This window comes from Cebus imitator, unplaced genomic scaffold (assembly GCF_001604975.1).
Source record: "Cebus imitator isolate Cc_AM_T3 unplaced genomic scaffold, Cebus_imitator-1.0 Scaffold1, whole genome shotgun sequence".
NCBI lineage: Eukaryota > Metazoa > Chordata > Mammalia > Primates > Cebidae > Cebus > Cebus imitator.
In genome coordinates this window covers 11729332-11757108 of record NW_016107316.1, presented here as the reverse complement: position 1 = coordinate 11757108, position 27777 = coordinate 11729332, and the positions used below count along the sequence as shown (strand labels likewise).

General features: G+C 56.0%; 1 protein-coding gene across 3 annotated transcripts; it reads left to right on the top strand.

Moving 5' to 3' along the window:
* The first annotated feature begins 3239 nt into the window (after positions 1 to 3239).
* SDC1 (syndecan 1) lies at positions 3240 to 27049 on the top strand. Of its 3 annotated transcripts, XM_037737562.1 has the most exons (6): positions 3243 to 3452; positions 3646 to 3930; positions 22181 to 22262; positions 23234 to 23712; positions 24626 to 24761; positions 24911 to 27049. In XM_037737562.1, the coding sequence occupies exons 2-6, from the start codon at positions 3865 to 3867 to the stop codon at positions 25078 to 25080; spliced, it is 933 nt and encodes a 310-aa protein (XP_037593490.1). In that variant the 5' UTR covers positions 3243 to 3452; positions 3646 to 3864; the 3' UTR covers positions 25081 to 27049. The 3 variants fall into 3 exon arrangements, with proteins under 3 accessions (XP_037593491.1, XP_037593490.1, XP_017381893.1); XM_037737563.1 differs by lacking the exon at positions 3646 to 3930 and having other exon boundaries at positions 3240 to 3452; XM_017526404.1 differs by lacking the exon at positions 3243 to 3452 and having other exon boundaries at positions 3578 to 3930.
* Positions 27050 to 27777: the final 728 nt, after the last annotated feature.

Below are 27777 nucleotides of genomic sequence, written 5' to 3'. Positions count from 1 at the left end.
CAGCTCACCAAAACCTCTGTCTGACTCCTGGGTTCAAGCAATTCTCCTCCCTCAGCCTCCCCAGTGGCTGGGATTACAGGCATGCACCATCACACCTGGCTAATTTTGTATTCCTAGTAGAGACGGGGTTTCTCCATGTTGGTCAGGCTGATCTCGAACTCCCAACCTCAGATAATCCACCTGCCTTAGCCTCCCAAAGTGCTGGGATTACAGGTGTTAGCCACCACAACGGCCTTGTATTATGCTTTATCATATGTTCAAAATGTTCACAATAAAACAATTAGCTGTCTTTTAAAATGCTGGATTATGGGAAGAAGTTGGTATTAAAGAGTTGAGTTTTGTATCATCTTGGAGTAAGAATGCGCTTACGTGCATCTGATGCCCTTTAAGATGTCAAAATATTTGGTGGATATGCTATTGGCTCCCCCAAACCCAAGCCCTGTGTGGCTAAGCTAAATGTAGTAATCAAACTCTCCTTGCCAGTGATGGGTTCAGGAGGGCTGAGGACCCACTTCAGGCCAGGGAAATGGAAAAATAAATGGTGGGGAGGGATTCGATGAACTGTTTCCTCACTCATAAGGACAGTAGGAGGAGATGGCCTCATTTCTGGACATGGTTTTTGTACTAGGCCTTTCTTGCATTGTCGTAAAGAATTACCTGAGACTGGATAATTTATAAAGAAAACAGGTTTAGTTGGCTCACGGTCCTGTAGTGTTTATAGGAAGCATGGTGCTGGCATCTGATCAGCTTCTAGGGAGGCCTCATGAAACTTACAATCATGGCAGAAGGCAAAGGGGGAGCAGGTATGTCACATGGTGAAAGCAGGAGCAAGCACACTTTTAAGTGACAGGTCTCAGGAGAAGTCACTATCATAAAGACAGCACAAGCCATGAGGGATCTTCCCCCATGAGCCAAGCAGCTCCCACCAGGCCCTACCTCCAGCATTGGGGATTACGGTTCAAGATGAGATTTGTGCGGGGTCAAATATCCAAATTATATCAGCTGTGTTAGTTGTGACGGCTGGAAGGAATGCTGTCATATTGCTACCATCCAGAGAAGGAAACCACACAAGGGAGGGCAGAGCTGAAGGGTCGGGGAGCTTAGGTGCTGGTATTGTTGAGTTTTTGGTTGTACAGTGGGCAATGCAGGTACAGGTACAAGCAATAAATGTCCTATTGTCCACTTGTTTGAGGGGAGGTTAATTGGTTGAGGTTGAAAACTTAATTGATTCTGGGGACTCAGGGGAAAGGGTAGGAGGGAAGTGAGGGATAAAAGACTACACATTAAGTACAGTACACACTGCTCAGGTGATAGGTGCACCAAAATCTCAGAAATCACCACTAAAGAACTTATTCATGTAACCAAACACCACCTGTGCCCCAAAACCTATTGAAATTAAAAAAAACTTATAAGAATATACATATCTGGTGAAAAAAGAAGGCATCTTAATTGATTCAGTAAATAGTTTCTAATTTTAAAAATTCAACAATATATATATTCTCTTATAAACACTGAATAATACAGACTAAACATAACAGTTCCACATTGTCCCCATCCCATCATCCTGCCTGGACCATTTTTAGTACATACAGTTATTGTGTGTGTGTGTACATATACATAGTATACAAGTATATAGTATGTGTGTGTATATATGTATAATAAAAACACATATGTGGGCTTTATTTTTCTCTTTTCAAGATGGAGTCTCATTCTGTTGCCCAGGCTGGAGTGCAGTGGAACAATCTTAACTCACTGCATCCTCTGCCTCCCAGGTTCAAGCGATTCTCCCTGCCTCAGCCTTCCGAGTAGATGGGATTACAAGCACCCGTCACCATGTCCAACTAATTTTTGTATTTTTAGTAGAGACAAGATTTCACTATGTTGGCCAGGCTGGTCTCGAACTCCTGACCTCAGGTGATCTGCCCACCTCGGCTTCCCAAAGTGCTAGGGTTACAGGTGTGAGCCACCGTGCCCAGCCATGAGTGACTTTTAAAAAAAAGACTCCATCAAATCCTCCCTGACAGCAATTGTCTGTTTTGAGCAGTAGAGAAAGGTAAGAGTCGAAAATTCCTATTTTTTCACCATACTGGTTGAAGGATCTGTGGAGTTATCCTCTGGTAGAGGGAGGCAGAGCCTTTGAAAAGGGCATTTTTAATCCACGGGCACTTCCTGAGCTTGGCTGGACCTCCGTGTGCTGTGCTATGAGACCATCCATCACTCAGGCACTCAGCGAGCCCACTTCGGCCCCCAAGAACCCTGATGAGGGTCTTCCTGCCCCTTAGACATACTTGGAGTAACGGAGACCCCAAAAGCGAGAGTTGCTTGAGGTCAAACAGGTGTTTAGGAGCAGGACCACAAGCAGGGCTGTGCTGTCTGCTGGGCCATCATCTTTTAGTGCTGTGAGGAGTGTGGGGACGAGATGGGGACGCAGGAGGCGGCTCGGCTCCAGAGCCTGCTCCATGGTAGACGCTGGAGGAGAGCCCAGGGTCCCATGATCACTTCCTACTTGGCTCGGGAAGGTTTAATTCTTTTAAAGAGAAACACTGGATACTTCCCAAGATTTTCTTGGTCCCCAGCTCAGGCCGACCCAGTTCTTGCACTCGGCCCGGGGAAGACAGGTGAGGAAGAGGCCATCTTTGGTGTCAGAGCCCAGGTGCGAAGGTCGTTTGGCACCATCTCTCCTGCTTGCCAGATGTGGGCAGGGCCCGTCAGGTTCTTTCCCTTTGCTCTCTCGGCCGTTTCCCCTACACCCGCAGGCCTTCCATAACTCTTTGGACTGAGGCCCAGGGCCTCGCAGGTAATCAAGAAGGAGCAGGAACTGCACGGTGCTCCTCAGATCCGCGTGCCCGAGGTCACCGGGGAACAAAGAAGTTACTTATTTTTCCTTTTAGCTCAGACGAAGAGAGAGGGCGTTGTCTTCTACAGAAAGACGCTGCAAACTCCGCCCTCGTCCCCCTTTTTCTTGGCCCTTCCGCGCGGGTGCAGCTGTTTAAAGTAAGGCCCCGAGTCTCCAGCACTTTGTGGAGTGCTGGAAGAACATGAGCGCAAGGGAGAATCTGGGCCGGCGGGGCGCGGGGAGCCCTATCCGCAGCTGGAGGAGAGTCGGGGTGTGTCTGTGTGTGTTTGCCCATCGGTTGAAGGCCCCATCGCCCTCCGGGTCCCCGCCCTGTCCCAGAAAGCGTTCCCCACGAGAGCCAGGAGTCCTGGGCACCTGGAGCGCGCTTTGCGTCCGCGTCTAGAGGGCGCTGCAAACTCGCGCCCGGGCACCGACTGCCGCCCCTTCAGCCCCTCTCCTGGGCAGCGCCTCCGCACCCCGGGCCCAGGTAGAAAGGGGTGCGCCCCGGCCCTACCACCTAGGGAGCAGCCGAGCTGAAAGGCCCAGAACCTCTGCGTGTGGGGACCACAGCTCCCGAATGCTAGGCTCGGCCACCGGAGAAGCGGGGACCGAGCCGGCACAGACCCTAGAGGGCGGGCCGGGGGCGGGGCTGGGGCCGGGGGCGGGGCGTTCCAAAGGGGCCAGGAGGGGTGGCTCAGGGGGCGGGGTCCTGGGGGGTGTGGACTGGGGCTGGCTAAGACCTGGCGGAGCTGGGGGTGGGGGGCTAGTTTTTGCAACGGCTAAGGAACGGCCTGTGGGTTTATTATAAGGCGGAGCTCGGCGGGAGAAGTGCGGGCCGAATCTGAGCCGAGCGGAGAGGAATCCGGCAGTAGGGAGCGGACTCCAGCCGGCGGACCCAGCAGCCCTCGCCTGGGACAGCGGCGCGCTGGTCAGGCGCCCAAGAAAGCATCGAACAGCGCAACCCGCGAAGCCGGCCCGCAGCCGCGACCCGCGAAGCCTGCCGCGCTCCCGCCGCCGGTCCGGGCAGCATGAGGCGCGCGGCGCTGTGGCTCTGGCTGTGCGCGCTGGCGCTGAGCCTGCAGCCGGCCCTGCCGGTGAGTGCGGCCCGCGGCCCGGCGGGGAGGCGGCGGGAAGCCGGGGCTGGTCACCCGCCGATGCCGGCGGTTGCACGTGGAGGGGGAGGGGGAAGGGGAGTGGGACTTCTCTTCTTCCCGCCCTGGTCGGGCTGGTCCCGGGACGGTGAGCCCCGAGGCCAGGGCTCCAGCCCCAATTCCCTCCGCTGTCGGTGGGCGCCGCACTGGTCCCGCGCTGGGGAGGAGGGGACCCGGGCCCCGCGCTCAATTATGTAAAACGTCTCCACATGTGTCGGAGCCCGCCAGCCCACAGCGGCGCCCGGGGTCGCCTGCTCCCACCCCCCTCGCCCCGCCGCCCTCGTCGGCGACCCGGGGGAATGCAGTGACCGCGGCCACAACGCCCCTCCCGCAGACCCTAATTCAAACCAGACCCGCGGGCTTGCGCCCCAGCGCCACGGATCCCGGGCGCCCGGCCCCTTGCGCCTGGGCAAGTTTGGGCGCAACGCAGCCGGCGCGGGAGCGGGCGGGCGGGCGGGCGTGTTGGACCCGAGAGACGGGCCAGGGCTGCGTGGGGGACGCGGGCGAGCGGCTCCAGGGCCGCTCGAGGCAAGCGGGGCCGGCCCGGCAGCGGGAGGTTCCGGGAAGTTGGCCTCGGAACGCTGGAGACCCGGAGGAGCCCAACTTCTGGGCTGCTGAAGTTGATGGCCGGGGCGCGGGCGCCTTCCACGCGAGGGGACCCTGGAATGGCCTCCTGCTCCCCGATTCGGCTTTGTGCTGAAGCCGCGCGGAGGGAAGGCGGGTCCGTTGGCCCGCCCAGTGGAGCTGGGGGGAAAGAGGGGCAGATGTGGAGCTCGAGGCTGGAGGAGGCCTTTGGGTGAGATGCAGCATCCACCTTCAGCGGGACTCAGGCTCCACTAAACAGAGACGTGGCCGACAAAGAGCAGCCCGAGGGTCCCCAGAAAGTGGCTCTCCCGCCCCGGCCTCCGGCCGCTAGCCCGCCTTCCCCAATGGGGGCGCTTTGTTCTCGGCCCCTGTAACCCTTTCCTGGGAACCGCCCCGCAGCGCCGGCCTTAACGGGGGCTGGGACTTGGGCCACCGCCAGGTGTCAGCGCGGGCCACCGGGTGCCGGCGTCCTCCTCCCCATTCACCGCGCCCGGTGCTGGCGTCCCGGGGTCCTCCCGGTGGGCCGGCTCGGCCATCCCCAGGGATGCAGAGGGGAGGTGCAGAGCCAGGGGCACTTCCCCTTCCGGAAGTGGCGGTCTCTCGACCCCACATCTGGACAGCTCGACTGCCCCAGCTCTGGCAAAGGGAGGCACGTGGGCAGGGAAGGGGCGGGGGCAGGGTGAGCACTCGGGTCCTCCACTGCTAATGTGACATCTGGACAAGTCCCAGCAACACTGACCCTCCGTAGGTGTTGCCCTCTGTAATAGCTGCCAGTTATTGAGCACTTTGGGGACGTTTTTACAGGGTCTGGCTCATGGGAGGTGAGGTGGGGACAGTCGTTTTTGAGGCTGATGTGTAAAGTGCCCTCCCTGATTCCCAGGTGACTCTTGCTTCCAGACATTTTCAGGTCCCGGAGAAGGTCCCAGTGCCTATTGAACTGCGAATGGGCTGGACTGTGTGGGGTGTATCTGGGAGGACGGGGAGGGCCGTGATTTCCGACCTGGGTCTCACGCACTCCTGGCTTTCAGGCTCAAGAAGCTGCTCTCTAGGGTGGTGGTTTCTGTGGGACTGAGCCTGTGCTTGGAGTCTCCGCTCCAACTTTGGAGAAGACAGTGGAGCTGCGTGGCTTACCTTCCTCCACTGCCTGCCATCACCTCACTGCCCCATTCTCTCCAGGAACATGCTGGGGCCTCAGTAGGGGCGGCTGAAGTTGGGTCCTCCACCTATTTCCTGCTGGATTTAGGAGGGCTGCTGGTTCCCTTGCCTGCCTGGGGTAGAGTGGCAGACATTCCAGAGCCCTGGGATCCCACCGCACCCCTTAAGGCTGTGGAGGCAGGTGGAGTCTGGGATTCCCTGTGGACTGCCTTTCCTGGAGTTTTCTGTGGGCTGGGGCAGAGGCTGCAGTGTGAGGCGTTATTTCTTGCCCAGAAACTTGGTCATAGGGCCCAGGAGGCAGGAAAGTCTCAAAAGGGGAAAGGAGGGAGGGAGACTCCCTGGAGCTGCAGGGAGGGAAGGTTTCCTGGAGGAGGTGCTCCAGCTGAGTGTGAAAGCCCCACCTGAGCTTTGGGGTCAGACTCTGGCTTGTAGCTTAGGTGTTCCTTTTGCTTTTTCTGATCTTACAAAGTTTCGTTTCTTTCTTTCCCGGTTCTGCCCTCCCTCTTCCAGAGACTGTCCATGTTGAGTTAAAGGTGGGGACACACAGTGCCTTCCCAGAGCTCTGACATCCCTTTCCTAAAAGAAATCAGGCAGCTGGGATTTGCTTAAGATGGGAGAAGGTGTCCGCAAGTGGCAGAGATCTGCCCCTCTCTGAAAGTTCACTATGGCCCCAGTGGGAAGCAGGTCAGAAACCCCCTGGGGACTGGGGAGGCAGGGAGTGACTGAATGGGTGAGGGGAGGCCGCTAGGAGAGGAGGTTGCTCAGAACCACTCCCAAGAGACTAAAACAGGTTTGTCTAAAATGGTTTCTCTCTTTCTCTCTCTCTTTCTCTCTCTTTCTTTTGTGTGTGTGTGTGTGTGTTTCCTGTGGTCTTTTGTTTCTGCCATGTAAGAAAAATTGCCTGTTCTGGAATAGTTATTTGTTGTTTTTCTTCCTTTCTCTCTTCTGTTTCTTGAAAGGCATAAAATCCCTTTTGCCCTAATTATGGGGGCCAGTAGAGACATTTTCCCACAGCCTGGCAGAGAGGGTAGAGGGGGAGGCACTAGCTGCCTCCGCTCGGGCTCAGAGCCTTCTAGAAGTGATGTCACCCCTGGCTTGGGCTCCACAGGGAGGGTGGAGCTGGTTTAAGTCTCTACCTGTGGCTCCTGATGGGTTCCAGTAAAACCTCATTAACACACATTGGTAGGGAGACAGTAAGAAAGGAGAGCCTGGAAAGAATTAATGAAAAGCTTGATTTCTGCAGTTTTTTAGAGGAATCTTTTCTGTTGCAGCAGAATTTTGGATTCCTGAAATCCCTTGGGAATGAGGTGTCCTATGTATTCATGTTTTTTCATTGATCTAAGAATCCCTATTACCCTTAAAAGTATTCTTACGCTGGGCAGGACTCTGAAATATTTATTTCCCTGCCTTTGTCAACCAAAAAATGCTAGGCTTGATTTAATCTCTGCATGCCAGGGTCATCGACCTCATTAGTGCCAGGTTAGGACATTGTCTCCTGGATTTACTGTGCTCTGAAGAGCACTTTGCCCCTGTGCCTGGTGTCCCAGGTTGCTCTGTTTTGAATTCTGGTCTTTCTCCTTTTTCCGTCTCTGTCTGAGAGCAGCCAGAAGTGACATTTACATGCCTGAGTGTAGCCAGCAGCTTTTCTGTTCAGTTCAAATTAGAACTTTTCAATTGTTACTTCAGTTGTTCAAATTGTTACTTTTCTCCAGTGGCACTGAGAAACTAATCAGTTGGGTTAGGTTCCTTTCCAGGCTGAGAGTTTTAGGCTCTGGGTAAGGTTCTCACCTGTGAGTGAGACTGTTGATCTGTGATATGTGGATTTTGTGCCCTTCATGAACTTCAGCTGGGTCCTGTTGCAGTCTCCCCTTTACCTCCCTGCACCCCACCTAGAGTAACAAAGACGTGCTGCCAACATGAGGCCTTTAGGGGCCTCTCTAACTCGAGAGAAATGAGTCACCTCTTGGGGAAGTGCTTGCTGGCCCCCATGTTTCAAGTTCTTCGACCTGGTTCAACTTGTAAGTGACTTGCTGGTCACAGATAGCCTGGACTGACCAGTTGAGGGCCATTATTCTTTAGCCTTGACTGTTAACGCTCAGCTTCATCGCGTTTGATTTGGATTTTAGTTCCTGTTTCTGTATAATCTGCATCCATACTGTTGGCAGGCCAGAAATGGCTTGGATTAAGTAGAGCCCCAGGACTATGTCTCAACTCTGCCACTAATTTACTCCCTAATCTGGGGTGAGTCACTTTTCTTCCAAGTCTTATTGTCCTCATCTGTAAAGCGGACATCATGATACCTGTTCTCCCTGTCCTCATTCTGTCATTTGCATATTCATTTCATAATGGATATGTGAAAGTACTTTGTGATGAAACTGCCTGAGGAAAGTTAGCTGTCAATATCATTAAGGTCACCTTGTTTTGAGCGCCTACTGTTGAGGGCTCAGTACTTTTCCTTCATTTTTATTTAAACTTGACCCCAAACCTTTACAATGTATATCATTGCCCCATTTTGTGGATAAGGAAGCTGAGGCCTAGGGTGGCAGGCCCTGCCACTGGCTGAGCCAGGGTTTGTGTGTGTGTGCGTGTGTATGGGTATGGTGTGAATACATTGCAAGGCTGTCAGGTCTCCCCTGAGAAGCCTGGCATCTGGGGACTGACTGAACCCTGCAAGGCTCTGCTGGGCATTTGCTTGTCCGTCCTGAAGAACCATGGGTGTGAGCATTTTGGGCGGAGGGGCCCAGGCCGGGCTCAGCTGGCCTGAACGGTGCCATCAGGCAAACTGAGCACTGGGTAACATTCTGGAGTTGTGTTGGGTTCAACTGATGGCCGCTCAGGAACAGGCGAGAGCTCCTCACAGGAACAAAAGGGGGAGCTGAGAGAGCTGGGTGGGAACTGTGGACTGGGCGTGGAGGGGCCTGTTTGGATGGCATCCTCAGGCCAGGCCCCAGGTGGTGCCAGCTTGCACCATCTTTTACCTTGGGCGCTGGGGAAACATTCATGGAATTAGCAGATTCTTTTGTAAGCCTGAGAGGCGGGCAGCGTGGCACAGGTGATGGCCAGAACCCAGGACTCCTGGCTCTGGTGCCACAGTCACCTCCTGGTTCCCTCCAAAGCCAGATCCTGCGGGGGCGGGGACAGCTCATGAGGAACTGGTCATTAAGTGATTGCTGGGCTTGAACTGCTGCCCGATTGCCTTCTTCTTTTCACCAGCCCGGTGCGGAGTCTTGGGTTGAAAGGGCCCCTGAGGCCCTGCCTGAGTGTGTCTAGAGAAGAATGAGATTCAGGGAGTTTGTGGAAAGAGGGCTTCTGGCACCAGGATTCTGTACCCGGTCACTTCTCTCTCAGTTGTTCCAGCAGAGGCTGGGTTTTGGATGGGAGCATGCATTCTGGAATCTTCCACTGAGTGAGACATGACACACCATGATAGGCTCCAGGGGAGGGCCACAAGGAGGCATGTTTGGGGTCGTGGAGGTGAGGCCACAGAAGCAAGACCCTGGGCTTGTGGCCACTCTAGCAACTGTCACGTCCAGCTGCAGGTGGTTACGGGGAGCCCAAACCATCACCTCCCCTGGAAGGGTGAGCTTTATCTGTGATGTTACAGCTTCTGCCCGTCCTCAGGAAGCTTCCACTTGGGTGGGGGGACAGTATGAGAAGGTCCCAGGCACTCCTGAGACAGGCGCACTGGGCCAGCTCGCCTGTGCTCAGTGCTGTGGGGATCTTGGGGAGCGGGGGTCTGAGACTCCCCTGGAAAGTGACCTGCTTTTTCACAGGGCCTGGAAGGGTGGGGGCAAGCTTACGGGACAAAGCAGGGTGTGCCAGGGGAAATCTTGGGACTTGGGGCCATTGAATCAGGAGAGCAGAAGAGACGGCAGGTGCACCTGCTCCTGCACTTGCCCAGTGACCTCTCCTGCTGCTCTCCAAGCTTCCCACGGCTGCCACCGGTTCCTCTCCCCATGGGAGCCCCTCAAGGGCCTCTCAGCTCCTGGCTTTTATGGCTTCATGGCTGCCTAATTCTACGCAGAGGATGCGCCTCCTCTGGCCATCAGCCCTGCGAAAAACTCTCTGCCCAGTGATTCACCTGCGGGTTCCAACCCCATGAGATGCCCTCTGTGTGTGTGTGTGTGTGTGTGTGTGTGTGTGTGTGTGTGTGTGTGTCCACGTCCGTGTGTCTGCGTGTGTGTTTGTATTTGTGTCTCTGTGTTTGTGTTTGTCCATGTGTATCTGTTTATATGTGTGTATCTGTGTGCTTGTGTATCTGTCCATGTGTGTGTGTCTGTGTGCATGTACGTGTGTGTGTGTGGGGTGCCTACTGCACAGGTTGACACTGCAGTTGGGCCTTGCCTGGACACCTCTGACTCTCTGTCCCTTTGGGCCTTCCTGCTTGTCAGGTGGCAGCCTCAGTTTTGGGGGAGCCTGGTCACTACCTGGCTGCAGCTTCCTTTTTGGACACCAGCTTCCTTTCTGCCTCCTATCTCTGCTGGTGGTCTTTTCCGTTTTTCACTGTGACTCTGACATTTCTCATGGACTTGGCCTTGGAAGTTATTCCCACCTGACCTTCCTGGTTTAGCTGAGCTTCGACTGTGTGGCTACGGAAGGCTGTTGCCCCTCTGGGCCTCAGTTTCCTCCTCTGCTGAAGGGTCCTTCTTCCCTTCCTCAGTTCTGAGAGCCACATGGCTAGAGAGAGACCTTATCTTGTGAAGGGCGGAGGTGGCACTGAAGGACTTGCTGGGGGCTCACATTCCTCTGCCAGGATTCCTTCTGGGGACTTGAGGGAGAACTGGTTTCCCGAGGGGCCATTGGTGGGATGGCCCCAGCCAGTGGATGACAGGGCTGCTTTAGGCGGGGATTTGAGCTCCTTGGGGAGCTGTTGTGGACAGAGGCACCTGGGTGAGGTCGGGCCAGGGGTGGGGCTGTGTGATGTTCTCTGCATACACACCCAGGCGTCCTGGCACCTGCCCGAGGTCCGCTCAACAGCAGGAATGAATGCCGTGGCGGGCAGGTTGGGGCAGTGGGGAAGGTGGGCGGTTGATCAGTCCACTAATCAGCTGAGTCATGGCACCAGGCCCATGGGCCCTCTCCAGAGACTCGCCCAACCAACCCTGACCCACTGCAAGCCCTCTGGGGGCTGGCACGAGGCGGGGAGTGCAGCAAGACACAGACTGGGGCTCAGGGGCCTGGCTTTCCCTCCTGGCCCTGCCTCTTTACTGTCAAATGGCTGTGTACAGAGCCCTCTCTTGGCCTCAGTGAACCCATCTGTGAAATGAGGGGAAGGGGCAGAGAGGCAATGCTTTTGTGTGCACGTGGCCTCTTGTGACTGTGTCGTGTGACTGGTGGGTATCTGAGGGCCTGCCTGTGCTCCTGCTGCCTCCAGTTCTGAGAGTTTCATGAGCCCTACCTGGCTTGACCAGATCTAAAGCCTAGAGCCTGGGCACCTGCTGTGTGCATAGCCCTGTGCGGCGGGGAGAGGTCCATGTCTGGTCCAGGGGATTCCTGTGAGAGAGGGTGGCTGTTACTAGAACCAGATGAGAGAGGTGCAGATAGAGATAGAGAGAGGTGCAGATCTCTCTGCAGATAGGTCAGAGTGGCAGTGATGATGAATAGGGTCTGCGATTCAACACGCATCATGTCTCCCCAGTCAGAGGAAGGGTTTTGCCCCAGAGTCCCATGATACAGCATTATCAAACTAGGAGCTGGGCTGTCAGCCAGGACATTTTATGGAGCCCCAAACATGCAGGACGGCCTTCTGGCCATGGGAAGTGTCAGGGCAGGGGGTCTTCCCGAAGGCACTGCAGAGGTTGCCTGTCCTGCGCTAGGACCGCTTCTGTGCACCATGGATCTTCACAGGTGTTAAGGGAACTCTTCCCACAGTGGGGTGAGCTGGAGTTCATAGTCATTTCCACCTGGGGCTGCCTGGCTCTCTCTGAGCATCTTCTGTGCTGCTTAGCAGGCTGAGAGACAGCTCTCTGGCGCCTGGCCTGGGAGGTGTAGGGTGAGGATTGTATGTCTGCCAGGGTGGGATGTGGGGAGACTGGAGGAACTCCTGGAGGGCCGAGGATCTCATGCCCGCCCGTGGCATTTGTCATGAGCTGGGTCCCAGAAAGCTTTTTTGGACTTGGGCCCTGGCCCTGCTGTTCCCATGCCACCAATATCAGTGGTGGCCGCTAGTGCTCCAGGGGCCTTACCTGGTTGGGAACTTGATTGTGTCAGAGTGGCACTGACTCTACCTCCAGTAGCTTCCTGGCATCCCGGCTGCCCAGGAAACTGTCCGAGATCTCGGAGGGCCCATCTCTCTGGAGTGTTCCGGATGAATACGGTGGTCAGGTTTGGGCTCGCGGAGCCTGAGGCTGTGGGGTGTTTCAGGAGCCTCTGAGACTGTCCTAGAGGCTGACATCACTCTAGCTTCTCCCAGAGAAAGCCGCAGGGCGTGGTGCTGCTGTGGCGGTGACCGTGTTTCTTCCAGGACGGGGTGTCGGGGAGGGTCCTGGCAGCAAGACCTCGAGACTGACCAGGGCCTGCAGGGCTGAGGACCAGTCATGGGCTCCACTTGGGATGCACCTCCCCCACCTCCCTCCCTGAAAGGGACCTGGGGCCTGGGGGAAGAGTACAGGAGGAGTTTCCCTGGGGCCAGGCCTGGAAAGTCCAGGAATCTCACCCCTGAGTCTCCGTGGGTGAATCTGCAACAGTAACTGGGGTGTCTTGGGCTCAGATAATTGTAGGAAGGGGATACAGCCCCCTGCCATCCTCCCCGCGCCCCCGTGAATGAGGCTCACTCCTATACATCCTATCTGGAGGCTGGGTGTGCCTGCTTGTTTTCCCTATGTGAGGGTAGTCACCTGAGTCTGAAGGTCTGGGTCTGCCTGCCTTTGGGGGGCCGATATTGAGTCTTGAGACCTTGGGGCTTGACAGGCAAGGTGGGACAGAACTGGCTGGCCTGCTTAGTCCCAGCTCGGGCTGGAGCAGAGAGGTGTTGTGGAGGCCGAGAAGAGCGCAGGACATGGAATCTGGCCCACCTGAATCACATCTGGACTTCATCACTTCCTCCCTGTGTCATCTTGAGTGTGATTCTTCACCTACCCCAAGCCTCAGTTTCCCCATCTGTAAAATGGGGTTTCTCATATCCTGCCCCAGAGGGCTTCTGCAGAGATTCCCTGAAATACCACATGTGATATGATTGGGGTCCCTTCCTTGCCTGGAGCACGGAGAAGCAAGTCTAGGGGAGCACTGAGGCTGACCTGTGAGAAGGGGTGGGTCTGACCCAGCCTAAGCGGAGTCACTCTGTGAATGGCCCGCTGGCCTGACCCCAGTGGTGCTGACGTTAACAGGACCTGCAAACATAGCTTTTGCCCCTTCTCAGAAACATGAGCCTTCACTGGCAGGCCAGACTTTGCTCTCTTCCACCCCAGCCTCTGCCAGGGGCTGCCTCCTGACCTGAGAAGGTATGGGCTGGGCTGGCAGGTGGGAGGGGAGGCCAGGCAAACCCAGACATGGGGGCACACTGGTAGGGGCTCAGGCCTGCCGGGCAGGGCCCTCAGAACTTGAGACTGATGGCTGTCCTGGAGTGGGAGCCTTGGGTTCACTATGGCCACTGACAGAGCGGGGCCAGGCTGCAGGGTGCCGCCAGTGGAAGCCATGGCCGTTGTCTTCCTGAGAGTGAGAGAACCCTGTGGGCCTCACTGCGACTGGTGCCTCATGGCATGCCTGCTGGAGCAAGACTGCTGGCTTCAGTGGCTGTGTGCCCTGGGACAGATGACATAGCTCCTTTGCCTCAGTTTTCTCATCTGTAAAATGGGCATGGTACTAGAACCTAAGGTTATCATGAAGATGAAATTAATTAATTCAGAGAAAGTCCTTGGAAAAAACTGATTGCCAGCTCTCTGGCCCAGAGGACTCAATAAACAGCTGTGATCGCTTTTATTCACTCTGCCCCCGAGAGCCTAATTCGGTTGTTTCTATTCTTCAAGTAACCTCCAGCCCTGGTTGGATGCTCAGACTCTTCTCCCACCACACCCCCCCCCAGCCTCCTGGTGGTCCCTAAGATCTGGGCAAGGCGTACACACCCCACCCCCAGCCTCCTGGTGGTCCCTGAGATCTGGGCAAGGCGTATGGCTCCTTCCCTTTCCCAGGATCACACTGAGCTTTTCAGACGGGAGCTGTATCCACAGTCTTCCTTTCAGCCATCTCAGCACCAACCGTGTGCAGAGGCTGTGAGGGCTAGGAGCTCTGTGCTGGGGGTTCAAGGCTGGGCAGATCTGCCAGCCCATCAGAGGGAGGGTGAGCCACTTGGCTTGGGGCTCCACCAGTCATCTGGAGGATCGACCCAGCCTCTTCAGACACAGCATTCACAGAAGATTCTGTCTCCCATCACCCAAATCAGGAGGCACCAGCCCTGCCCTCCCATGGGACTCCTTCAAACACGCACTGCCCTTCCTGTGTCTCTGGGTTTCCCAGCAGCCTCAGCGCCTGCTCAGTCTGAATTGTGCTTTATCTGAGAGGCACGTTCCCAGGCTAGCCCATTGTTGTCTACCTGGGAGGAGAAACCATGTACATCCATGACTCTAGGAAGAGCAAAGAGAATTTTGTCCTCCTTTCCTGGGTATGGCGTTGCTGGCATCCACATTTTGACAAAGGTTAAAAAATTTGCCCCTGACATCTTCTAGCCTCTTTTTTGTAATCCTGTCCCATCTCCCTGAGCTCCCACCCACCCTCAGTGCCCCAGTTCCAGAGTTAGCCCGTCCCCTCCTGGAAGTGATTTATGCTGTAGGGTGCGTGCCAGCACCCTTTAGCCCTCCCAGAAGACTTGTTTTCAAGGGGATATTGTGCAAGGACAGGGACACTGATAGAAGAGATTTTGGTAATAAAGTTGGAGCTTGTTCCCCTCCCCCACCTTCACACACAGCTGGAGCCCTGGCTGGCTGCAGGTGTGTCAAAAGCTGCAGTTTCTACCTCTGCGAAACTTGAGGACACTTTATTTAGCAAGTACAAGGGGAGGATGTCCCTAGAAGTCCATATGGCAGAGTGTCCAGTCCCCAGGCCCAGTGGATACCTGTTCCAAGGGACTCCCGGGGGTCTGATGGGGCTGCGCTTCCCAGTAGGGCCAACTGGGGAAATCTTGGCTGAGATTCTGGCCTTGATGGGCTCCTTAGGGGTAGCCAGGGCTGGGGAAGGGATAGCGCTCTGGAGGCTTGGCTGTCCCCTCTCTCCCCATAGGGTGCCTGTTGCCCATAGTCACCTTGATTTAGGATTTCTGGCACCCTGCCTAAGCCATGACTCCCCTTGGGAAGCTGAGGGTGATGATACTGAGTCAGTGTGATCAAGTGTCCCCGTGTGTCCCTAAGGAGGGGGTGTTTGACAAGTCTTGCGAGACAGACCCCTTGTCTGGCTCCCAGAGCAGTACCAGGCGCTGAGGCTGCAGGGCCTGGGCTGGGATGTCTTGCTCAATGCCTGCCTGGGTGAAATCTTGCCCTGCCTGGCCTGGCCCGGGTTCTACCAGGTGGAGAAAAGCAGAGGAACTGGTCTCCCAGCTCTGCGGCTCCACACCCAGCCCTCAGCTGAGCCTGTTCCAAGACCAGTCCTGGCATGTGGGCTGCCGAAGCAGGCACGAGCTCTGTGGAAGGGTGCTGGGGGCAGCGCTGGTTTGGCTTGGGCATCAGAGCTGGCATGGGGCTGCCAGGATCCCTCCTCTTTCAATAAACGTCCCAGGTGTACTGTGAGCAAGCAGTGTGGTACAGGGCAGAGGGCCCGGGGCCAGGAGGCTTGAGTCTGTGTCCTTGACCTCAGGTTTCCCACCTGTAAAGCCCTGACATCACATTACATGGAAAATGTTACCCGAAAGCAGTCTTGAAGGCCAAGTGTGAATGCTGTCCCTCCACCCCAGCCCTGGCCTGGAAGCCCCCAGCACAGTGAGGGGTCCATCTCTGAGTGGCAGTGTGGGGCTGTTTGTAGGAGGTGCCATCCAGAGTGTCCCTGAAAGCGCTCCTCCCCTTGGAAATGCTGCTGGGGACACCCTCCTCTTCCTGCCCATTTCTGTCCCCCTCCTGCCCTGGCCAGGCCCATCACTCCTTGCCTGTCGTACCCTCAGCAGGCCCCAGCGTGCCTGGTTCTCAGTAGAGAGCCAGTGAGCTGATAAACTGCTGTGCCTGTCACCGGAAATGCTGATGCTGCCTTGAGGCACTGGTGAGGCCCCTCCCTCCTGGGAATGGCTTCAGTGGGGGACATTTCGGGTCTTGAGGCCTAGACCCGATCTGCGGCCTCAGCCTCTCTCCCTGGTGGGCTGTGTTTTCCCGGCTCCTGAGTTAAGAAACAGGCCTTAGTGAGTACTTCCTCCACAGCCACGAGGCTGGGGGAGCCCAGTATCTCCTGGCCTGTGGCCCTGCCCTCCTGCCCATTTCCCCAGGTCCCACCGTTTCGGCCAGACCCCTGTTGTACAGATGGGCAACCTGAGGCAAGGTGTTTCCAGCAACATCCAGTAATTTAGGGACAGAGACCAAACTGTCACCAGACCGTCCCCATGCTGGACCTGGTCGTTTTCCCTGGGCCACCCTCTGCTGGTCAGTGCGGTGGGTACCTGAAGAAGGGGGCATTTGGTGAGTCTTGGGGGACAGAACCCCTGTCCAGTTCCCAGAGCAGCACCAGGCGCTGAAGCTGGCAGGGCCAGCCTGTTGGCCGTGAGGCAGCTTAGCATTATCCACCAAGCTCCTTCTGGCGTCAAGGTGGGGAACAGGTCTAGAGAAAGGCTGAGAGCTGCCCAGGTCCCCAGCACAGCCGTGTGGTGGATTCCAGCCCTTTCCCGGAGACCCTTGCTCCTGGGCCTGCTGCTCTGACCTGCCTGCTCAGTGCTTAGGCCATTTCAGTCTGGGCTGAAGGAGAGGGTCACAGGTCTCCTGGCTAATTTTTGTATTTTTAGTAGAGATTGGGTTTCACCATGTTGGCCAGGTTGGTCTCAAACTCCTGACCTCGTCATCTGCCCACCTTGGCCTCCCAAAGTGCTGGGATTACAGGCGTGAGCCACCACACTGAGCCGTAAAAAAGATTTCTAAACAACTATGACCCTGTTTCAAGCCTCCCGAGGACATTTGCCATGGTGTGGAATCTGGGGATGGGGAGGGTGGGTGTCCAGCCTGCCATGACCATGGGTTCTCCTGCCCCTTGACCTCGAAGCCTGGGCTCCTGGAACAGGTCCCAGAGCCAGTGCCACAGCCCCTGGTCCGGGCTGCTTGTGAAAGGCTGTGACCCAGCTCCTTTGATAAGGGGCAGCTCTTTATTCCTGGTTTGTGACTAATGGGGCTTGTTGATTCAGTGACTCAGCTCGCACAGAAGCCGGGGATTTCATGACAACACGGGGCAGGTGCAGCGGACAGGTCAGCTTCTCTTTCCTGCTCCACCACAGGGCAACTGGGAAATCAGAGCCCCCCACGCTGCCCAAGTTAGTGCCCAGGATGAGCATTGTCTTATCCTCTCCTGGGTTGGGTCGGGGGCTTCAAGGCCTGGCCCTAGTACCCTCCTTAGGGCAGCCCCCTGGACTCCAGCCTCTGAAGCGCCCCCATTTTCAATCCCCCTAGAGCCGGACACCTGGCCATATGTCCTGGGTGGCTGAGAGCTCCCCCAGGCCAGGACCAGACTATTTCTTCTCTCTTTTCTCCCAAAGCTCCTGTCGTGATCTCGGCTCACTGTAACCTCCACCTCCCAGGTTCAAGTGATACTTCTGCCTCAGCCTCCCAAGTAGCTGGGAGTATAGCCGTGCGCCACCATGCCTGGCTAATTCTGTATTTTTGGTAGAGGTGGGGTTTCACCATGTTGGCCAGGCTGGTTTTGAGCTCCTGACCTCAGGTGATCCACCCGCCTTTGCCTCCCAAAGTACTGGGATTCCACCTCACCCTCCATCAGTAATGCCTTTTAAGGAATTTGGGTTTTACCCATCACTCACTTTAAGCAGCAGGTGACCCATGTCAGTGATTCAGAGTATGGGCTGGAAATCAAAGGCCTTCTGACCTGGTGGCCTCAGGCTGATGGGGTAGGGATGGATGGGCAGTCTCTCAGGTTAGTGACTGGACCTGCCACCCTCCCTTCAACCTGTCTGAGATGCCCACTGGACATCCTGGCTTCTAATGCAGCCAAGGTGCTTTTGAGCTGTTTTGCAGAGGAGCTGCAGCACTGCTGGCCTCAGCCCCAGCCCCTTATCTTCTCCTGGGTCGGGGGCTTCAAGGCCTGGCCCTAGTACTCCCCAGGGCAAGGAGCTCAGCTGAGACAGAGGTTGCCCAAGAGGGTGGGCCTTTTTATTTCTGCTATGGGAATGACAGCTGGCAGTTAGCTTGAGGCTGCCTTCTAGAAGCTTCTCTGCCAGCCCTCTGCCCACAGACTCCAGATGTGCTCTTTAGAGTGACTGGCAGCCGGTGATGATAACTCCCCGTCCCTGGTGGCACAGGTCCTGTTCTGGTCCACACCATTCCCTCTCCACCTCGCAAGTGTGGGCTGCTCCCTGGGTAGATTCACCACTGGGGCAGGCTCAGTGATTCCTAGTCAGTGAAGCTCTGTCCCAGTGAGGAGTCTTAAATGGGTTTCCCTTAAAACTGCCGGGCTCAGCTAGGAGGGCTGGGGAGAAAGAAGGGGATGGCAGGTGAGGAGAGCAGCTCAGCTGCACAGGAAGGTGTAGTGTCTGGGCAGCCCTGGGCGGGTCCCTCGCCTTTCAGAGGCTCTAGTCCTTATCTACTAGAGACAGTGATCTCTGTCCTGCTGCCTCATCTGCAGGGGAGTTGTAGGGATGAGAAAGGAATGAGTGGAAAGTGTTTCCAGCCTTAGAGAAGGCCTCACTTCTTCACACCCTCTTTCTTGCTGGGTCAGAGCCCTGACTCCAGGACTCTCCGCAGTCCCTGGGGTGTGGCCAGGAGACTGGTGTAGCTGAGATGGAGTTGGGCTGACCTGACGGTTTCTCTCTTACTCCCTTTCCCAGACTCCTGGCAGCTGCCCCTTGATCCCCAAGGTGTCTCTTGCTTTGAGCAAACAGGACGAGTGGAAGCCTAGACCTTACCTCCCACGAAGTTGTTGATTTGTTCTATGGACAGTTGGTTTTTCTGGGACTTACAGAGGTTAAAGGCTGGTTTGCCTGTTGCCTTCCTTGGCAACAGGAGGTAGGCTCCAAGCTGAGGCTACCTGTTCCTGAGCAGCCTTGAGCAGTGGCCAAGCAGCCTCAGAAGCACCCAGTTGGAGATGATGCTGAGGGAGCTGCCCAGGAGGCCTGGAGGCGGTGTGCTGCAGGCTGTCAGCGCAGCAGTCCTGCTAGAGGAAACCGGAAGCCTCACCAGAAACTCTGGAGTCAGCTGGCACCTTGGTAATCCAAGTTCAAACTCAGCAGTTTCTGTCAATTTCCTCCCCAGGGGGCTGAAATCTTAACTTCTCCTCATCTGAGGGGCTATCACTGAAGGTTTAAGCTGGAGAAGATTTGGGAGGTCTCTCTAGCCCATCCCCTTAGTGGAGACCAAAGGCCCAGAGAGGGGAGAGGCCCCTGGAGGCCAGGGAGCTGATTTCAGTGGAGAAAACGTTTGTTTAAGAGCTTGTTGTGTAAATAAGATTGCAGAGGGATAAGCCGGCAGAGCTACAGGAACAAATTGTTTCTAGGGACCCGGCAGATTGAAATGCTTATCTGGTCAGGAGAAAAGCCCTGCTCTTGGGAACCTGTTAGCCTGTTGGGGCCTCCCTGGCGTTCCTGGGTCTCACCGGGCGGTGCCTCCCAGGTTACACGGGCCCCAGTGTGCGTGTCTGCTCTGTGGGCGTTGGTTACCTCATCTGTTGAATGAGGCAGGGATCCAGTGGCTGACTTCTGCTTTAAGATTTGGTGCTCTCTACGACACAGCGGAGGCACGTGGGATCGCAGTGCCAACGCCTTGCCCCATCCCTGCTGAATCTCCAGCTTTCTCTTGAGGTGGGTGGTGCAGCAGGAGAGGGCAGGGCAGAGTTCTTGGGTGAGAGTGAAGCCATGATCTCAGTGAATATGGGTGGGGGTACCCACTCTGTGTCCCCCTGGCGGGCAGTATTCTTTGTTGATGAAGGGGACAGGCTTGAGGGAGACCAGGGCAGCTTCAGAGCTCTGAGGGGCAGCACTGATGTTTGCAGTATCACGTGGAGATGGTGCAGTTAAATGTGGCCTTGTGTGGACGCTGGTGGATCATGGACTATGACTGTTTATTTTTATAGATTGATTGATTGAGACAGAGTCTCGCTGTGTCACCCAGGCTGGAGTGCAGTGGTGTGATCTTGGCTCACTGCAACCTCCGCCTCCTGGATTCAACGAATTGTCCTGCCTTAGCCTCCCAAGTAGCAGGGACTATAGGCACACGCCACCGTGCTTGCTAATTTTTGTATTTTTAGTAGAGACGGGGTTTCACCATGTTAGCCAGGCTGGTCTTGAACTCCTGAGCTCAAGTGATCCTCCCAAAGTGCTGGGATTACAGGTGTGAGCCACTGTGCCCGGCCAATGACTGCTTATTGTAGATAAGTCTCGGTGGACTCTGTTAATTGTAGATGAGCCTTGGTGGAATGTGACTGTTCACGGTAATGAGCCATAAAGGGCCCTTCTAGGGTCAAAACCTTTCTCTTGAGGGAAGGAAGGTACAGTTTTGCTTTTGTACTTTCAAAGGAAGTTCAGTGTTATTTCTGACCTTCTGGTTTCTACACGTGTCTGATGCTTCCCTCTGACCTAGGCCCCTGGATGTAGAGCCTCCACCTGGTCTGACTCTGCCTCAGGAAGCAGGAGGTCTTGTCTGTCCCTACCTGCTCTGCATTACCCAGGAGTGATACCTGTGGGCCTATGATCAGGGCCTGGTGAGGCCTCTTGGGCTGAGGAGGCCCTTTTCCTTTGGAGCCCAGCCTCAGGCGGGCCCCCTCTGCCAAGTCAGTGCAGAGGCTCCTGATGAGCTAAGTGATTCCTGCCCCCCCTTCTCATGAAACCCTGTCTCCCTGTTTCACCCTCTTTCTAGGCAGGCCTGCTGGCACCTGAGGCTCCCTTAGTTAGACAATGGCCACTGTTTGTGTGTGCCTACTACGTGCCAGGCTGTGTTAGGCATAGCCTCATTAAATTTTTGCAGCAGTCCTGAATGCAGATGTTATTATTTTCCCATTTTACTGATGGAGAGACTGAAGCCATAAGAGGCTTAATGATTTCCCTGGACCATGCATCTAATGAGTGACAGGGTCTAGAGTCCTTAAAGCTCGCGCACTGGACCGTGCTGTTCATCTTTATTCGTTCTTTGTTCTGGTCCCAGACACTCGGGCCCTCTCAAGATAGACTGTGTAGTGAGTGGGGTCTTTGGGTCTAAATCTCACGGCTGAATAGGGCTCTCAAAGCCACGCTTCTTGCCACCTGGCTTCTGGGTTCTCCCTTCCCTACCTGAGGTCCTGGGGCCAGTGTGAAGGGCAGAGGCGGTCCTGACCTTCTGCCCTCCATGCAGACCAGGGTTCTGCACAGGCCTGCTTACTGTGTGTGGTGTGATCCTGCCTGCCCGCCCCTGCCCCCGGTCTTGCCAGTCAGCCCCGGCCTCAGGAACTGGGGAGAGGTGTGTATGTTTACCCTCTGGCCCCTGCCTGCAGCCTCTTGGAGCTGGGCAGGCAGATGGGATTCCTGGGGCTGCTGTTTGTAAGCAGGGCCTGCCCCAGGCCCTCAACCCACTTAACTGGAGCCTTCTCAGTGCAGGGCCCCTTCCACATTAGCCTTATATGTCCCCTGCCTGAGGGGCACCCGGTCCTTTCTTCCCCAAGGAGGACAATACTCTGACCAGAGGGCCTGCACCCAGTCTTCACTGTAGATGGGAACTGGGCTTAGTGTGGAAAGGTGCATTTTGGCCAGGCCTGGGGTTGCCCTGCATGGGCAGACCTGCCCCAGCACAGACAGCTCCCTGTGCCCAGCCCAGCCCGGCCTCTCGTGGTATCCTCGGTGTCCACCTCTGGGGGCCAGCATGCCTAGAGGCTGCCTCTCTACCTCTAGCTTGTCCTGAGATTGTTCTTGGGGTTTTTCGAAAGCCCCTAGTGGGGCTGGGCTGGCAGTCTTTGACTCCAGCTCTCCCTGACTGACGGCCCCAAGAGCTGGTTCTCAGTGTAGGGTGGGCTGATGGGCTCCCATGGGGGCCACAGCCTCTGTTCCCAATAACAGCTCCCTGTCTGCCCTTCTGAGAGGTCTGGAGCTCCCTCAGCAGACTGAGCTTCTTGGGGTGAGGGCCCTGCCCGCTCTCTTGTGCCCCGTACCCCTGCCCCCGGCACCAGGCTGTGTTGTAGCATCAGGGGTTTGGGTGTGGGGACCAAAGTGCTACCCAGAGCTGCGCGTCCTGGAGCCACACGAGAAGGCTTCTCCCTGTGCACCCGTGTGACACAGGTTGGTGAGCCCACTCAGCTCTCTAAGGAAGGACCCAGGAGTGGCAGAGCCCCGGCCGAGGTCTACTCATACCATGTTCTGATCCTTTTCCAGCAAATTGTGGCTACTAATTTGCCACCTGAAGATCAAGATGGCTCTGGGGATGACTCTGACAACTTCTCTGGCTCAGGTGCAGGTGAGGTTGTCTGGGGGGCTCCACCCAATACAGCAACAGGTCATGGCTGGGGGCATGTCTCCTATGTTTACTGAGCATGTACCAAGTGCACCCTGCCCACCCCATCTCCACCCAGCTGGCTTCAAAGGGTAATGCTGAGGAGAGGAATGGGGTCCCTGAGCTGCCTGGTTAAGGAGAAATCATGCTTGGAGGTGAGGTGAAGGCTGTGGGCTCCAGAAGGCCCCAGGGCTGCCTGCGGCACACAGGCTCATGTTCACTAGGAATACCTGTACTCACTAGGAAACCTCTGGAACCCCTTCAGAAGGTTATTTGACTCCTAAGCCTCTGTTTTCTCATCTGTAAAATGGGAATAATACCTTGACCCGATAAGCTCATCAAGCTATAAGGCAGTGCAGAGCCTGCTGTGGTGTAGCTCTTCCATCCAGGCTCCTTTCCCTACTTCCCCTTTCCCTGGGGGAGAGAAGTCCGTGAGCTGGAGGTGGTCAGGGAGGCTTCCCAGAGGAGGTGGCTCTTGAGTGGACCTCATAAGAGGGGTGAGAGCTAAGGAAGGAGGCTGAGGTCATCCCTGGGGAAGTGACGGAGGCAGAGGCCGGAGAGCTGCAAGGCAGGATATCTGTTGTTGGAAGTGGGGAGGGGGGTTATGGTGTGTGGGTGGGGTGGTTTTTCAGGGAGGAGCCAGAGAGGTATGTGCCCTGGGGCTAAGTAGGATAACTGAAGTAGTTATGCCCAGGAGGAATGCCCACCCCATTCCTATGGTCTCAGGAAAGCTCCTTCCCAGGTGGCTTAGGCACCTGGCTCCTGGCTCCAGAGACCAGGCTGCCCCTGGACGCACACAGTGGGAAGGGGCAGCTCTCTTTGTCCATTTTCCAAGGAGCATAGCCTCAGCTGCCTTGCCTAGGTACCAGTCTCCCCTGCAGCCTGAATTTGGTGGGCCTCCCCCGTCCCAACACACTCTGCTTCTGGTCCTGCAGGTGCTCTGCAAGATAACACCTTGTTACAGCAGACCCCCTACACCGGGAAGGACATGTGGCTCCTGACAGCTACTCCCACGGCTCCAGAGCCCACCAGCCTGGAGGCCACAGCTGCCTCTACCTCCACACTGCCGGCTGAAGAGGGGCCCAAGGAGGGAGAGGCCGTAGTCCTGCTGGAAGCAGAGCCTGACCTCACCGCCCGGGACCAGGAGGCCACCCTCCCACCCAGGGAGACCACACAGCTCCCAGCCACTCATCAGGCCTCAACAGCCAGAGCCACTGAGGCCCAGGAGCCCACCACCTCCCACCCCCACAGGGACATGCAGCCTGGCCACCATGAGAACTCAACTCATGCAGGACCCGGCCAGCCTGACCTTCACACTCCGCACACAGAGGATGGAGGTTCTTCTGCCACCGAGAAGGCTGCTGAGGATGGAGCCTCCAATCAGCTCCCAGCAGCAGAAGGATCTGGGGAGCCGGTGAGTGGCCTCTGCATTCCTTGGGACATTGGGTGCCCAATGGGCAGGTTGGCCCTAATGCCTGGCACCCAGCAGGCCCTACACCTGTGCCCTGTGGGCATCTTGTATTCCTCACCAGGAAGACAGGGCACAGGGGCCCACCATCCTCAGCTCCCAGGGTCTCGACCAGAGCAGGACAGACTAATTATGAGGTCAGAGCAACAGTGCCCTTAAATATCACCCAAGAGAGGGCTCTCCAAACTTACCGCAAACTTACAGCAGTCCCTGCTGAAAGAGTGAGTGTTATACCAAGTCCTGTATGAATTTTTTTTTTTTTTTTTTGAGACAGTTTTGCTCTGTTGCCAGGCGCCAGGCTGGAGTGCAATGGCGCAATCTCGCTTCACTACAACCTCTGCCTCCCAGGTTCAAGCAATTCTCCTGCCTCAGCCTCCCGAGTAGGTGGGACTACAGGCATTTACCACCATGCCCAGCTAATTTTTGTATTTTAGTAGAAACAGGGTTTCACCATGTTGGCCAGGTTGGTCTCGATCTCTTGACCTCGTGATCCGCCCGCCTCGGCCTCCCAAAGTGCTGGGATTACAGGTGTGAGCCACTGCGCCCGGCCGTCCTATACGTATCTTACAGCTTCGTGGGGATTTTGTACTTTACACTAAAATAAGCCTGTTTATTTCCAAACAAAAATGTGTGCTTTCTATCATTTTTTGTGATATCTGTGCTGTGATCCAGCCAGGGTCCAGAGTTGACGTGGCAGGAAGGCCTGGCTTTGGGCCCTGCGAGGTCTTGGTTTGTGTGCATCTGAGTGGGTGGTGGCGAAGATCACGGAGGCAGGAACTGCTTCTGGGTCTGGCAGTGGAGCTGGTTGCTGCTGCTGGCAGTGACTAAGCCAACCCAATCCGCCCCCACCCTCCCACAGGACTTCACCTTTGAAACCTCCGGGGAGAGCACGGCTGTAGTGGTTGTGGAGCCTGACCACCGGAACCAGTCTCCCATGGATCAGGGGGCCACGGGGGCCTCACAGGGCCTCCTGGACAGGAAGGAGGTGCTGGGAGGTGAGTTTTCTCTCTGGGGTGGTTGGGGGTGAATTGCTGCTGTGGGGTGGGGGTGGGGCTGACCACAGCCAAGGCTACCACTTGGGGGAGGGTCTGCGGCAGAGTCCAAGGAGCTGCTGAGCTGAGCTGGCCCCATCTGCCCACCCTAGGAGTCATTGCCGGAGGCCTCGTGGGGCTCATCTTTGCTGTGTGCCTGGTGGGTTTCATGCTGTACCGCATGAAGAAGAAGGACGAAGGCAGCTACTCCTTGGAGGAGCCCAAACAAGCCAACGGCGGGACCTACCAGAAGCCCACCAAACAGGAGGAGTTCTACGCCTGACGCGGGAGCCATGCGCCCCCTCCGCCCTGCCACTCACTAGGCCCCCACTTGCCTCTTCCTTGAAGAACTGTAGGCCCTGGCCTCCCCTGCCACCAGGCCACCTCCCTAGCATTCCAGTCCGTCTGGCCGCTCCTGCCCACCGAGTCCTGGGGTGTACTGGGAGCCCTACTCTGCTTCTCTGACTTCTGCCTGACTTGGGGCACCAGGGGTTTCTTGCATAGGACCTTTCCACCACAGCCAGCACCTGGCGTTGAACCATTCTGACTCGGTTTCTCCAAACTGAAGCAGCCTCTCCCCAGGCCCAACTCTGGAGGGGAGGGAGATCTGACTGCTTTGGACCTAAATGGCCTCCTGTGGCTGGAAGATCCTGCAGGTGGGGCTTGAGGCTCACACATCTATAGCACTTACTGGTAGGACCAAGCATCTTGGGGGTGTGGCCACTGAGTGGCAGGGGACAGGAGTCTGCTTTGTTTCGTGGGGAGGTCTAATCTAGATATCAACTTGTTTTTGCACATGTTTCCCCTAGTTCTTTGTTCATAGCCCAGTAGACTTTGTTACTTCTGAGGTAAGTTAAGTAAGTTGATTCGGTATCCCCCATCTTGCTTCCCTAGTCTATGGTCAGGAGACAGCATCAGGGTTAAATTTTTTTTTTTCTTTTATCTAGGAGAACCAAATCTGGAAGCCAAAATGTAGGCTTAGTTTGTGTGTTGTCTCTGAGTTTGTCGCTCATGTGTGCAACAGGGTATGGACTGTCCGTCTGGTGGCCCCATTTCTGGTAGTCTGTTGGCGGGCTGGCCAGTCCAGGCTGCCATGGGGCCGCTGCCTCTTGAGCAGTCATGCCTGCATCCATGAGCTCAGGGCCATGCTGAGGCCTGGGCTGCTGCCACGTTGGAGGAGCCCATGTGAGAAGTGAATGCTGGCGGCTCAGCCTTCAGATGGACAGAGGACTGTAGGGTGGGCGGCAGGGGCCCGGAGATCCTCCTGCAGACCACGCCCATCCTGCCTGTGGCGCCGTCTCCGAGGGATGCTTCTTCCTCCTGGAAATTGACAAGGGGCATCTTGGGCAGAGCTGGCTCTGAGCGCCTCTATCCAAGGCCAGGTTCTCCGTTAGCTCCTGCGGCCCCGCCCTGGGCCCTGGGCTGGAATCAGGAATATTTTCCAAAGAGTGATAGTCTTTTGCTTTTGGCAAAACTCTACTTAATCCAATGGGTTTTTCCCTGTACAGTAGATTTTCCAAGTGTAATAAACTTTAATATAAAGTAGTCCGGTGAATGCCACTGCCTTCGCTTCTTGCCTCTGTGCTGTGTCTGGATGTGACCGGACTTTTCTACAAACACCGACGTGTTGGAAAACTTGGCTTGCATCTCTGTGCCTTTGTCTTTCCCATGGGGAGGGATTCTGGTTCCAGGGTCCCCTTGTGTATTTGCTTTTTTGTTTCGGCTGAAATTCTTCTGGAGGTCGGTAGGTTCAGCCAAGGTTTTATAAGGCATCAGCAGTCAAATTTCTGTGTTGCCAAGCTTCAAGCCCCATCTTCTAAATCGCAAAGGAAGGTGGATGGCCCCAGCACAGCTTGACCTGAGGCTGTGGTCCCGGGAGAGGTGTGAAGCCGAAGCCTGCCCCGAAGATACCTTGGATGCCCTCCTCCCACCCTGCTGCAGAGGCCAGAGGCCCCCACCCCGGGGCTCCTGGAGACTCCTGCACGGGCTTATTTGACAACGTTTCAGCGGCTCTGTTGGCCACTCAGAGACGGGCCAGTCTGTGGATCAGAGATGCACAGCCAAGCGAAGGGAGCCTGTGCCCGGTATTCGATACTGCGACTTTCTGCCTGGAACATATGACTGCATGTGACTCGGGGGTGGGGAAAGGGTCAGCTGACCATGCTCAGCTGCTGGTCTGTGGGACGGTGCCCGAGCCAGAGGCTGGGTCGATTTGTGTAACGGCAATAAACGGTACTTGTCATTTCGGGCAATGGCTGCTGTGGTGGTGGTTGAGTCTCTTCTTGGCCTGGCAATGTCCTGCCCTGTTGCCTTGGGGTGGGAGCCTGGTTCTGGGCTCTGCTCTGGCTTGGTACAGAACAGCAGAATTCATGCTGGTCCCTCCTCCCGAACCCCCCTGCGCAGGCATTCAGCATCTCGCCTTCCTCCCGGGGCTCTTGGCCCTCCTGCCCAGCACTCCTTGTTCCGTAAGGCTCCAGCTAGATCATTCCCTTCCTCAAGGACATGATGGGCTCCCTACTGACTTTCAAAGCTTGCTATTTTGTTTGCTCACTGTGGTTTCTGTATACTCACTAGCAACAGTCTTAAGTGCCAGAGATCTAAAAAAGTCATGTGCCGAGTAGGGAAAAATTACAGTGAAAGACCTGGAGGTTGAGGAAGCACAGTGTACCGTAGGGGTCCCCAGTGTCCTGGAGCATCTGTTAGAGCTGGCTCCCCAGCCTTGTCCAGGCTGCTGGCCCACTCTGGCCCTGGTGCAGGTCAGCCCCTGACCCTAGACCCCAGACATGGCCTGGGCCATGCAGAGCAGGAGGGACCATTTCTTCCTTGCCAGGATGGTCTTAACCTCATGATCCCAAAGTGCTGGGATTACAGGTGTGAGCCATTGTGCCCGGCCTCCCAAGTTATTTTCTAAATGCATGAGCCACCATCTCTCAGATCATGCTGAACTCTTAATATGCAGCTGGCTTCTGTTTTTTTTTTT